We start from the raw sequence: 13,295 nt of genomic DNA, 5'->3' as shown, positions 1-13,295 counted from the left end.
CCCCAACTCCGGTCTACTTTGTACCTTCCTCGCCCTGACTCCGGAGCCCGGCCAAACCGAGCCGGGCCAGACCAGACCCGGGGGCGATGCGGCTTCTGCCTCTGCTGCGGACAGTCCTCTGGGCCTCGCTCCTCGGGTCCCCGCTCCGGGGGGGGTCCGGCCTCCGCCACGCCGTCTACTGGAACTCCAGTAACCCCAGGTAGCCGGAACCAACCGGGCTTAGCCAAGCCGGGCCAGCTCGCCTCCGGGACAGGGCGTGCACCCTCCATTCCCTTCTCTCCATTCCCCGCCTGGGCCGGACAGCCGCGCGCTAGGGCTCCTTTGTTTGAGCTGGTTGTGGGGGGGAGGGGCGAGACTCGCCCCCATCACCGCCAGCACCCCCGCGCCAGTAACCCTGGCCCCCACGTGAGGAGGGGGCGAGAGGAAGTAAAGTCCTGGGGTGGGATACAGGCACAAGTTCTGGGGGCTGGGGCGGGGGGGGGGCTCGGTCTCCCGGATTTCAGGCCCCGCCCCCCTTGCTCGCCCCTTAATTCGACTCCCCCCCAACCTCTCGCTGGCCCCAGAGATTTCGCTGTATAGAAAAAAAGGGAAGAGGTCTGGGGTGCTCAGAATATATTGTGAATGTGTTCCTGTGAAAGAATGTGTCTGTCTCCGACCCTTTTAAGTTTCTCCCTCTGCCTCCTGGTCCAATTACATCTTTTTCTCTCCTGAGTTGTTTCCATCGCTCCCGTTTATTCATTTTCTGTAGTTGCATGGCTGGCTGTCTCTCTTCCTATACCTTTCCATCCATACCTCTCTAGAGCTTTTTTCGGACTCCGCTTCCTTTGTTTCTCTGGGAGTCTGTCTTGCTTTTCCCCATCCTTATATCTGTCAGTCTGGAATTCCAACAGGTCAAGGCCCTACCTAAGCCACCACTTAGGAGTAGGTAGGAGCTTGTGAGGGTTGGTTCCTACCCTTTTAAGGGCCAGGGGACCCTAGAACAACTTGAACAGCCCAGGGGGAAGGGTAGTGGGAGGTCTGGGGAGGGGAGGGGAGCCAGTCAGACCGGAAGGACAAACATCCTGGGTGGTATCTACTGAATGAGACCCCCTCCCCCATGTTGGTCACTACCCAATCTGTGGCTTAGTGTTTCCCTATGTTTCTGTTACAGGTCAAGGTCCAAAGGTCTGCCTTTGGCAGGCTCTGTTTTCATCTCCCATCTCTGTCTCTCCCTACTTCAGTCCCTGGGTAGTTTTATGTATCTCTCTTCCCTTTTCTGTTTGTCTGGTTTGTTTTTTTTTCCCTGCCTCTGCAAAGGAAAGCAGCTTGATGCTTAATTTGGGGGCCTTTAGACTGTGAGTGCATGTTTGGGCATATATAGTGGGTAATCATGCTCAGAAGGGAGATTGTGCCCTTTGGGAGAGGGAGGTCTGGCCATTAGGGGAACCCTTGAATCTTATACACTTCTTAGCTCCCTTTCCCTGAGAGTTCCCTATCATCCACCATAAAGCCCTAATGCTTCATTCATGCCCACAGGCTGCTGCGAGGAGACGCAGCAGTGGAGCTGGGCCTCAACGATTATCTGGACATCTTCTGTCCACACTATGAGGGCCCAGGGCCACCTGAGGGCCCTGAGACCTTTGCTCTTTTCATGGTGGACTTGGATGGCTACGAGACATGTCAAGCTGAAGGCACAGGAGCTTTCAAGCGCTGGGAGTGCGCTCGTCCTTTTGCTCCTTTTGGCCCAGTCCGATTCTCAGAGAAAATCCAGCGCTTCACACCTTTCTCATTGGGTTTTGAGTTCCTGCCAGGAGAAACCTACTACTATATTTGTAAGTAAAATGAAGGGGCCTTGGTGAGCAGACTGTGGGACTTAGAACTGAGAGGACCAGACCTAGTCTTCCCACCTCAGTACATCCAGACCCTAGGAGAGGAACCTGGAAGGAGAAAAGGGGCCTAAGCTGAGTGCAGTGGGGATGGGAATGAAGAGTTTGGGAGTAAAGGAAGAGCCTAAGGAAATGGTAGTGAATGAATATAGGTAAATGAGAAGGGGTGGTCCACAAGTGAAATAAAAGAAGTCAAGAGAAAGGTTCTAGATAGTTTGTGGTGAGAAGAAAAGGAAATATTTTGGGAAGGAGACTGATAAATAGAAGAGCAAAAAAGAGAGAGAGAGAGAGAGAGAGAGAGAGAGAGAGAGAAAGGAGCTTGGGAGTCTGAAGCAAAGTCAAAAAGCATTTTTTCCCCTACCTGCCTGTTTATTTACCAATAGCTGTCCCAACCCCAGAGAGCTCTGGCCAATGTCTGAGGCTACAGGTGTCAGTGTGTTGCAAAGAAACCAGTAAGTGCATTGATGGGTGTTCTCCCTATCCTGGGTGAGTGGGAAATGCCTCCAATGGGTAGCAGGGTATATGGGGGGAGGTGAGGGTGCTGCTGAATGATCCCTGGGAATGAAGAAGTTGTCTGGGGAACTGGAACCCATCTCTGGCTTCTTTATCCCCAGCTGAAAAGCCAACCACAGCACCTCCTTTCGTGCTTCGACAAGGGAATGGGGTCTCCAGGGGTAAGTCCAAACACATGACGGGACCTCTGGGCCCTATTTGGTGCAGTCTTGGGCACTCATGCCAGCCTCTGGCCAAGCTAGAGGGTTGGGTTATACTGGTTAAGAAGACGTTATAGTGATGATTGTCTTTGAAGAATCTGATGAACTGATAGGAGGTTGAAGAAGTGGCAGGATAAAAATGGGTAATCAGAGGGGGAATCCATGGATTGTGTACAGAGTAGACAGTCTTGTTGTCTAGAGACCAGGGTTCAAAATCTGGCCCCATACCTAATGTGCGACCTGAAGTCAATAATTCTATTGGTTGAACCTCGTTTTCCTCATTTGTAAAATGGAAATAACACTACTTATCTCCAGTACTTGTAGAGAAACCTTTAGACCTTAAAGTGCTAAATGATTTTATGATTTACTGTTATTGTTACAGTTTGACACCCTCATTCTATAGATAAGAAAACTGAGATAGAATCATGAAGTGTCACACTTTTCAACAAGGAGCAGAATTATAGGTGGGAGGAATAGGAGAAGATGGGTTTGAGCAGAATTACCCCTCCAACCCTCTCCCTCTGTGTGTTACAGAATCCTTGGGTCCAGGTGGGGGCAGCACACCGGCGTGGCAAGGAGGCCGGGCCCCAAGCCCCCTCTGCCTCCTCCTCTTGCTTCTGTTGCCACTTCTTCGCCTCCTTCGGGGACTCTGAGACTAGCTCTAACCCTACTCCACTCTTGGCCATCACCCCCAAATTTAGCCTCCGAGGGGGTCAGTGTTTGGGGTATAAGGAGGTATTGTGGAGTTGAAAGGCTCTAGGACTATAATACCCTGCTCTGGGTATGGAGTTATCCCTCTTGATATTTGGGGGATAGGACTGGAGTTAGTTGGTGCTATCCCCACGATTTCTGAGTACATGGACTGGTACCTGGACAAATGCTGAGACTGGATCAATTCCTGGATTCACACAGAAGTGAATGCTATTATTCTCAACTGCCTACAATTGGCCATGGTCTCCTTCTCTCTTCAGACTGGATTTTTTTCTGGAAAATAAACCAAACTCCAATCCTGGAGAAGGAGGATGAGACACCTAGGTTCCCTGCAGCTTCAAGATTTCTACTAGTCTTGGAATAAGGGGATCTCTTCTAGCCCTGGTCAAGCAACCCACTGATCCTCCAGGTGCTCCCCAGGACTGTACCTTGTTCTCCACCTGAGAACTCTCTTGTGTCTTCTGGGAAGACGGACTTGATATGAGATTGATTTTCATTTATTTGTATTTTTATAAGTACCTGGACTCAACCTTCAATAAACCACCTCCCCCCACCCCTTCTTATACACCACACCCTTCTGCCCTCTGGCTTTTTCCCTACTGCCAGAACCCCAGTGTCCTGGACTCCTACCTTGGCACAGGCTGACCCCATGCCAGCTGTGCTCAAGTGGTCTGTGCCAGCCCTTGGTGGGCACCCCACTGGGCTTGGATGGGATAGGTGCCAACAGCAGCTGTGGAGGTTGGCACCTCTCTCCCCACCTCCTCCCCCTCCCCCCCCCCAGGCTTCCTGTGAGTGTGAAGGGGGTGGAAGAGGACACAGATGCTCCAGTACTGCTGGAGCTTTGGGACACTGGCTAGGCATTAGGGAGTCAGTGAGGCCTGAGCTCCCTTTTGGGGAAGGATCAGGGGGCTAAAGGAAGGCTGTGATTCCCGAAGTCTAGGCCTAGAAAAACTATGGTGTCCCTCCTCCTTTCCCTGAGGGCATTTGGGGCGTAGTTCTGGTCTGGAATTGTGCAGGGTAGGGTCAAATCAAAGCCTTCGACTAGCGCGGTCCCCTTTGTTCTCCGCTTTTATAGGAACACGGGGATGAAACCTTGGTGGGAGGACCCCACAGCTCCCGGCAACCCCCCCTCCACCAGTCATTGCCCTCCGGACTAGGAGAAGATTCTGCCCATTCTCCACCTCTCCCCCACTCCCTTCTCCCCTCCACCTGCCCGGGTCTCCCAGGTCCATGGCACTCCTCCCAGGGCCTCCTCACCCCTCCTCCCCAGCCTCTCCTGGCACAGTGCCAGGCTGCTTGGCTTGGAACCCGAGATCGATAAGTGGATGTTGTGCTGATTAGCTGGGGCCTGGCTGCTGCAGCTTGAGAAAGCGTGTGAACATGGGGCGGGGCTCGGGGATGTGGGGGGTGGGGTGGGGGCACCTACTGTAGACCGGCACGGTCAGAAATTCACCTCCCTCGGAGCCACACACACCTCTGCCGCCCCCTTCCCTCCCGGTCAGACACCTGGGTCTATCCCCGGAGAAATCAATGTAGGGGAGGGAGGGAGCGCCCAAGGAACAGCTGTCTCCCGCCTCCTCCCCGCAAGACCACTCGGCACTCACGCCGCTATCTCCGCTATCGTGGCGGCTTTGTGTTAATTCGATTGCTCGGTCCCGAGACCGCGACCGGGAGAATGGCACCGCCAGGGCAGACGCAGACACAGACACAGACACAGACACAGACACAGACACACAGACCCAGCCGGCCCTGCCGGCCCTGCCCTCTCTGCCCCAACGCACCTAGGCCTTGTTCTGAGTGTGTGTGCACGCGCGCGCCCGCGCCTGCGCGTGTCTTGAGGTGTCACTGCTTGAGAATGGTTGTGGTTTCTTTGCATTGGAGTGAATGCGACTATGCATGTGTACCCTGTTATTTCCCTCTCGATCCTATCCCTTACCCCGTTCGCTCTTTTGCTGGACAAGAAGGGCGTTATGGAGTGGGCTGGAGAAAACAGAATGAGCTTGAAGCTCCAGTGCCGGGTTCAAGTCTCTTTCCTCCTGCAATTAAGAGGAGAGGAGCCAGGGAGGATGTCTAGGCATTGCCATGGCAACGCTTCTCTCTCTCTCTCTCTCTCTCTCTCTCTCTCTCTCTCTCTCTCTCCCTCCCTTTCAAAGCCCCCCCCCTAGAAGATTCTCAGGCTGAGGTTATGGGGGGATGGGGGTCTGGATCACTGTTTCCCTGGTCCCTGGCAAACTCCAGGCCTGGAGCATATTTAGTGATTGTCCTATTCTCAACCAAGCTCGAAGCGGGGGAGGGGTGAGAGGTGGAGGTGCCGAGATCCAGAGATCCAGGCTGCCCATATCAAGCAGGAACGCTAGTACTCTCGCTAACTCATTCCTGCCAGGTCCGGGGCTAGAGTGGGGAGAACAAGAACGCATGAACGGACGAGACTCGGGGACACGACCAGATAAACACACTTGGGCACTTCACTCTCACAAATTCGGACACATATTGTCACACAGGAATGCACGCATCCACAAATTCAGGCGAGCACAACCCCTAAGAATACGGTGTTGGCCCAAAGACACCCCGCCTGTCCCTCCTGCCTCCCCTCCACCCCAACACGGGTGGGTCGGCTCCTTCGCACAGATAATGTTCAGGGTCTGAATTTGAGCTGGAGGTGGCAATAGGAGGGAGAGTGGGGAGAGGGATCCTCAGAGTGCGCGTGCATGGGAAAGGGGAGGGCATAAGAACTGCAAATACCAGTACTCGAGAGCTCCCGGCTTTCCTTTCCCTCCACACATTGAGCCCCCCCCTTTCCCTGCTCCCGTGGGCCTCAGCGCTGCTAGGGGAGCAGAGTCTCCTGGGGTGCCCCAGAGGGAGGTAGCAGAGAGAGGGCCTCAGACTGAAGCGCCAAGCCTCAAGCAGGTTAGGAGAGCTAGGCAGCCTCCTCAGCACTGGGCCCTGCCCATGAGAAGTCCTGGAGGCGTGTTCCCCAAACGCGGTTCCAGGAGGATGGGCAGCAGGTTTTGGGGAGTCACCTGGTTCCCCCAAAGTATTCTGCTTTAGAAGTCTCAGCATGGTGCCAGAGCCTCCATACCTTGCTCTGGTCACTCTCTTTCCCTTGCTCTCAGATCAAGGCTGTCCCCTCCTCATTTCCTGGGTCTCCAGAGAGCTAGAACAGGTCCCCTCCGTGAAGTCTCCAGCACTGCACTATACGACTGCATGGGTTCATGCAAATGTGCCCCTTTCTCTTAGGATGAACTCCGATGTTCTGCCACTTCCTTTCCTTGATTCATTCATTCCTTGATTCGTTCAACCTGAATTCATTGAGTGCCTACTGTGTGCCAGGAGGGAAAAGTCCAGTCCACTTAACAGGTCGGGAGATCCCCAGCTGTGACGAAGTTGTAGCGGGTTGCCCACCAAACAGCCAATGGAATCCTGGGGCCTGGGGCATGAGGTCATCAGTGGAGACTCCCATTGGTGGAGACCTGGAGGAAGAGAAGCCCCCCTCCCCATTTATCCCCATCAGGGGCCCAGTCAACCCGAGGACACTGTGGCCTAACCCAGAGGAACTCCCATTTTCTCCAAGTTTCCTCTCCTCTCCTCCCTCCACTTTCAGAGGAGAGGAAGCCCCCCAGACCCTGAGCCAGCTAACCTAAGAAGTGGAATTTCATGGAGTGGTCCTGGGATGATAAGGTGAGGAGCTGGCAGAGCCATCTCACAGAGTTGGTTCCTAGATCTGAGTGTTTATTTAAGTACTTAATCTATGACAGATTTGCATGTTATTGGTATAGTCAAAAATGACAAATCAATCCCATTTTCTCAGTCCTTTCTTCCTTATCCCCAGTGCTTCTACTTCATTCCCCAGTGTTTCTCAGCTCTTCCCCCTCTCTTCTCAGTATTCTCTCCAATCCCCATAAATGTTTTACCTTTATATCATTATATTCTAATTGAGAAATCAACTCCACTTTCCCAGGCCTTTCCACTATCATGCCAAGTCATATCCTTCTTTCCCAGAAGCTCTCCCAGCCATTCTCCTCAATCTGTCCCCTAGGCACCTCCCAGGCCCTGCCTCCCATCCCTAGTATCCACTCATCTACTGCCTTTCTTCCCCAGTGAATGGCTTGCTTGTATCCCCTAATTTCCTCCCCTGCCTTGTCAGTATCTCCCACCCTCTCTCTTCCACTCCTCCCTATCCAACCTCTTCTAGGCCAAGTCAATCTTTGCATGCTTGAAAAAGTAACTAGCCACTTCTAGGTGACAGACCGAAGGTGCTGAATGAAGTACTGCCTACATTTTACAACCTAATCTGTGTGTTGATTTGTTTTGCTTGCCCATTCCTTGGTACAGGGGAAAGTAGGAGCATCGTGATAATAATGAAAAAAGAACAAGTAAAGAAATTTGTGTCAATAGCACATTTTTAAAATACCCAAAAGTATTTTAAAAAATACATGAGAGCAAAAGGACAGAGATAAGCAGGATAGTTTTGTTACCTGTGGGAAAGTTAATGTACCCTTTAAAAAAATGTAAACAGAAGTTACAAGTTTCATTCACAATCTTATCTTCTTTTTTTGTATTTTAAAATAGTGTTGTTTGTTAAGTGTATAATTTTTAAAAACTTTTTTTTTTTTTTTAAAGAAAAGACACCAACTTTCTGGCCAGTTTGGAAAGGAGGGTTTATTCAGCCGCTGGGGAAAAGGGAAAGAGTCCATCCTGGACTTTATTCCCTTTGGCTACAGATTGGGGAGGGGGTAGTCAGAGATGCCTAAAGTTTTAATTGGCAAAACAAATGGTCAAGGAGATAGTAGGGCCTATTTAACTTAGGCTGGAGAAAGCAAGGCCAGAGAATATTCCCCAAAATCAGCTCCATACATATCATCACCCTAGATGCCCTGCTCTGGTAAGGGTCAATCCACACCCTTCTCTATGATGCCAAGGCAGTTTCCTTTCCCCCTCCTGCTCAATTAAGCACTAATGAGCTGTCATTAACTCTCAAAGCATCAGCCCTCAGGTAGAACAGGAATCTGTGGTCCAGACTGGGGTGGGATTGAGCCTAAGGGTGTCTAGAAGCAGATTAGGAACTCAGGGGATCTTGAAACAGTCAGAGAGGGGTCTCCAGTGTTGGGGTGAGGGGATCGTAGAGAACTGGAGGTTGAGGCCAAGATAATATGAATGTGCCATGCCGTGTATGCTTTTTGTGTCTGTGTGTCTCTCAGTATGACTGTGATTGTGTATCACCAGGTAGTTATGTATCTGTCCCTGTGCAACTTTGTCTCTGTTGGAGTCTGAATCTACATTTATGTATGTGTCCATGTCAAGACTGCTTGGCCTTTCTGTCTCTGGAATCTCTTCTGCTGACTCTGATACATGACGTCGGTTTTTATTACAAATCAATTCTTTGCTGTACAGATCTTGAATGGATTGGTCTGAACCTGCCTAACACAAGGGAGAGAAAGTCAGGAAAGACCCAGGGGACCGGAGGTGAGAGGAATCCTGGTGTCAGACCCTGGGTTGGGACCTAAAGAGGAAAGGAAGGTAGAAGTGAGGTAGCAATAGTCCTCATACGTGACCTCCCACTCCAAGACAATCAAAGGTTTCTCTGTTGGCAGAGAAAAATGGGGACCTAACCTGCTGTTTCCTATAGGATTTTCTTGATTCTATAATCGTTATATCTCCTTATACCTTCCTCCAAATGTAGAGTTGGAGGAGAAGAGGGCATAAAGGATCCTAATTCTCCAGGAAAAATTTGGGGGACCCTTCCCCCCACTCTGCTCCTTGTCTGTCTGCTGAGGTATTAGGACCTGTACAAACTAGCCCTCTTTTGGCTCCCTCCCCAGGGGAACAGATCCTTTCCAGGTGAGACAAGAGGACTGGGGAATGCTGGGGCAGTCTGGGAATGAGCCTGAGGAGCAATCCAATGTCCCAATCCCCCCCCTCCCCCTTCTCTTTGCCTGCCTCACAGACCTGGATTCTCCCCACCCACCCCCTAGCTGCCACTCCCAGGCTTCTCTCAGCAAATTCTACCTGGGGACCCTTGGCCTAGGTTCAGGCAATGAGAGAGTATGGGGGACTGGGTGAGATGGGGTGAAGTTTGTGCTGCTTAAAAAGATCCCTCTTCTCTCTTTTGGATCCCCCCATTTTCCCTTTAATCATTTACTAGAGTAATGTCTTTGGGCAGGTTGGGGAGATATCAAGGGAGATATAGAAGGGCCTTGCTGTGGGTAGAGATGTCCTGAGAAAAAGAGTTAGGAGGAGGAACAGTTTCAGAAGGGAGTGGGACAGGCAGGGGTTTGAGGAATAAGAGTAGGTCAGGAGACCAGGGATCCGAATAGCTAGGGCCTTCTACAGTGTCTCTCCAGGACCCATTCCATTTACTATACACCTTATCTCATGCCCTCATCAGTCGTCCATTAGAGAAATTCATAAAAAGCAAAGGGAAATGGCAGAATAAGACAAAAGTTGAAGTTAATAATAGAATCATAAATTCCAAGTTAGAAAGGGCCTTAGACGAATTGGTTAGGTATGCAGAATAATTCTAGGTAATGTTAGTAGTCCTCTGACCATAATATCAGTGGTTAATTCCCTCTTCCTAAACCTATCTCTATCTCTTCTCTCTTTCTCTTGCTCTCCAACTTCCTGGAGCTATAAGAGGCAGAAGTTAAAATCCCAGCTGTAGCAGGAACTAGCTGTGTGTCCCTATACAAGTAGCTTACCCTCTCTGAGCCTTGGTTTTTCTCATCTGCAAAATGGAGATAATAAACCTTTATCAGTTCCTCATGTAGTTATTGTGAGGAAAATGCTATGTAAACCCTAATCCCTGTTATTGTGAGCTATCATTGTTCCATACCCAATCCTACCACCGTTTACACATCTTCCACGACATTTCATCACTTTCCAGATATGTAGTGCTATTCTCCCTTCTCTATGTGTTTAGGGACTTGTCCCCCAGGAATCTTAATTTTCTAGGTCCTTTGTGGGAGAGGCAGTGATGACTACCTGCAGAAGATCCCAATCTGGCTCTCAGTCTCCATCTGTCTTATTGTCTCTGTCTCTATCTCTCTGTCTGTCTCTGTCTCTCTCTCTCTCACACACACACACACACCCAGCTACCAATTCCTGTATGAAAATTCTCTGGAGATATGCATGCCACACATGTATTCTTTGGGTTGACATGTTTACATGTAGAGATCCATGTCAAGACACACATGTTCTTGTCAGAGCACACATGACTTTATAAATATACATCTTAATGTCAGTGGATGTGTGAGTTTTCCTGTTTGTTAGAATACATGTCTCCATAGTGTGACACTTGTATGTAGTTGTATGTTGTAATCATGTGTGGGTCCTGGGTTGGAGGTACAGAGCCTGTGAATATTTCATGCCTAGAGCTAGTGACTGCCTCTCCCACTTACACTCTTGCCTGCTCTTCTCCCTCTCAGCGCCTGTGTTTATTTGTTTAATGAATTATTTATCCATAGCCCCCCCTTTTCCCCCTAGCCTCCCCCTCCCCCAGGCCCCAGCCTCTATGATTTATTGAACACAGCTCAGCTCTGCGGTTGCCACCCGCTGTCCCAGGAGCTGCCTCTGGCCATGCCAGCCAGAAAACTTCCCTCTCCCATAGACCTGCTCACCTCCTTGTGACTCTAGACCCCAAAGCAAAGGGGGATCAGCAGAAGCAGAATCTCACCATTCTAAGGAGAGGATCAGGGAATTGGGCAAGGCCTTAGAGTCTGGAAGGGAGGAGTCAGAGGTAAATAAGGCCAGAGGAAAAAAGGCCTCAGGATGGTTGAGGGAGATGCTCTCATAGCTAGATGCATAAACCTTATAGAGAAAACCTTAGACCCTGGAGACTACAAGAGAAAAGCTCAGGTCCTAGAAAGAGGGCCTAAACTGGATAATCGTGGGACTAAGCCCAAGAAAATCTCAGAGCTCGCAGAGAGATATTGAACCCTATGAAAATGAGCCTGAATCCTAGAGAGAATCCAGCCTCTATAGAAAAGGGCCTTCTTCTCTCCCTAGCACAGATATTTTTTATCATCTGGGAGAGACGAAAATGGGAGTAAGGAGAGAAGAGAGGCTTCATTGCTGAAGGTCTTGGACCCCTGAGAGGTAAGCTGTATATAATGATTGGCAGCAGTTAGCAAAAATAAAATGACATTGTATTGCCACAGTATTTTAATGTTTACAAAACGGTTTCTTCCTAACAGTCTTTTTAAGTAGATTCTGTAAATGTTATCATCACTTTGTGCATGAAGAAACTAAGGCCCAGAGAATTACTAGATAGTAAGTATCACTGGTATAATTTGAATTCAGATCTAACACCTGTTTCAGTCCTCTTTCCACTATAGCCATCTGTCTTGGGAAAAACCATAAGAAGTTCTCAGGAGAGGGAAGGGGAGGTGCTGTTTGTGAAGTTCCCTCCAAAGCACCCCAAGGGGCCTAATTTTGCTTCTGATTTCTTAAGAGGGAGGGGAGATCCCTAGGGCTATGGGGGAGTCTAGGGACAACACTGCCAGCTCTTGCCTGCTTACTGGGGCAGCTTCTGGGCGCTGTGCCCATTCTGGTTGGCACTGCCCACCAGGAACTTATGGAAGGCATGTGATGAACACGCCCTGATTCTGATGCTTTTTAATTGTGGGCATTAGGGTCAGAGGTGTCCACTTGTGCCTGTTTCTTGGGGTAGCTGGGAGTAATGCTAACCTCTATGGGTACAGAGGCTTGCCTTGGTTTCTGAAAACCACACCATCCCCCCCATTAACCTGAGCTTTCCCACAAGAGGAGGTGAATAAAGAGGAATGGGCCATGTCCCAATTCCATATACTTCATTCTTCCTCCCAACTTTGATCTCTTGAGATAAGGAAAAGAGAAAAGAGGAAAAAGAAGCAGAGGGGGGCAAAGAGAAGTGTGTGCCAGATATGGGCATGGGTTATTGCTTTTGGTGTAAGAGAAACTGTGTGCTTCAGCATAACTGTACAGTGATTGTGTTGAAAGACCTGGTTTGGGGCCTGTGCTCTGCCCTCTGTGTTCAGGTGTCCAAGAATGTGTGTGGAAAGGCTAGGTACCATTGGCTGAACTGGGAGGAGGGTGAAAAGAGTGTGTCTCCACCCCCAGAAGCTGGGGAAGTCCAAGTGCTGGGATGTAAGGGACTTATGTCAGTATGAGATGCTCTAGCTCCTTGGGTGTCTCTTCTTAATGATGCCTTTTTCATGTTTTGGGAAGTACCCCAAGACTCCGAACCAAAATGGGTCTTACTGAGCTTAGAGCTCCTTCCCTCTTCCGCCTTACTACTCTACCTTTTGCCCATTAAAGAGCAAGGATCCTTCTCTTCCTCTAATCCTCACATTCTTAGGGTCTCAGTGCACCCCGATTTTTCTGGCCTCCTTCATCCCATCCCTGCACCCCATACCCATCTGATTGGAGAAGGTTACCAGCTGTCCAGTCATCAGAGGGTGCCAGCCAAGGGCAAATTGCAATCTCTCCTATGCCAAGGTATCTATCCACCTCCCTCACCATACTTTACCTCCTCCTGGTGAGTAGTGAGAGAAGAAAGCAGAAAAAAAGAGGATTGTTCTGTTAACATATGCAAATATGTAAAACTTTGAAAATCTTAAAATGCTATATAAAAGCAATCTATTATTGCTGTTGTCATTGCTGTTATTATCCTGCTTCTCTGTCCTCAAAAGGCATCCTTCTCCCATTCCCAAGAATTCCTTAGATTAGAGCCCCTTGAAATCTTCCATGCCTGCCACAGATCTCCCATTTAGCAGAAGGGCAGATTTCAGATTTTATCATTTGAGTCTTAGATTAATTTAGTCCCACCCTGTCCCAGGTGGGGAACGAGGGGAAGGAGAGGTGGCCCTGGCTTCTAGTCTCCCAGTCTCTTTCCTTGGGGAATTCCTTTTTGGAGGCGGCTGACTACAAGCCCTTTTTGTAGCACCTCAGCCCGAGCCAGGGGAAGAGGAGTAGAAAGCGCGTTCCCGAGAGGGGAGGGAAGCCAGGATAGCCGTCTCCCACGCGCAGCGCG

General features: G+C 49.9%; 1 protein-coding gene across 2 annotated transcripts in view; it reads left to right on the top strand.

The window, feature by feature from the left end:
• Positions 1 to 34: 34 nt before the first annotated feature.
• The window catches only part of LOC123247783 (ephrin-A3), a 31,976-nt gene continuing 18,715 nt past the window's right edge, over positions 35 to 13,295 (top strand). Inside the window, exons 1-5 of one of the 2 annotated variants that reach the window (XM_044676801.1) lie at positions 35 to 199; positions 1,516 to 1,811; positions 2,249 to 2,317; positions 2,480 to 2,539; positions 3,113 to 3,859. In XM_044676801.1, the coding sequence (XP_044532736.1) occupies positions 87 to 199; positions 1,516 to 1,811; positions 2,249 to 2,317; positions 2,480 to 2,539; positions 3,113 to 3,231 (657 nt within the window). In that variant the 5' untranslated portion in view covers positions 35 to 86 and the 3' untranslated portion in view covers positions 3,232 to 3,859. Of the gene's footprint in view, positions 200 to 1,515; positions 1,812 to 2,248; positions 2,318 to 2,479; positions 2,540 to 3,112; positions 3,860 to 13,295 lie in introns of those variants that run through there. The other variant, XM_044676800.1, reaches the window with a different exon arrangement.

This window comes from Gracilinanus agilis, chromosome 4, assembly GCF_016433145.1.
Source record: "Gracilinanus agilis isolate LMUSP501 chromosome 4, AgileGrace, whole genome shotgun sequence".
Classification (NCBI taxonomy): domain Eukaryota; kingdom Metazoa; phylum Chordata; class Mammalia; order Didelphimorphia; family Didelphidae; genus Gracilinanus; species Gracilinanus agilis.
Note: the sequence above shows the minus strand (reverse complement) of the source record. Positions and strands in the feature narration are given on the sequence as shown.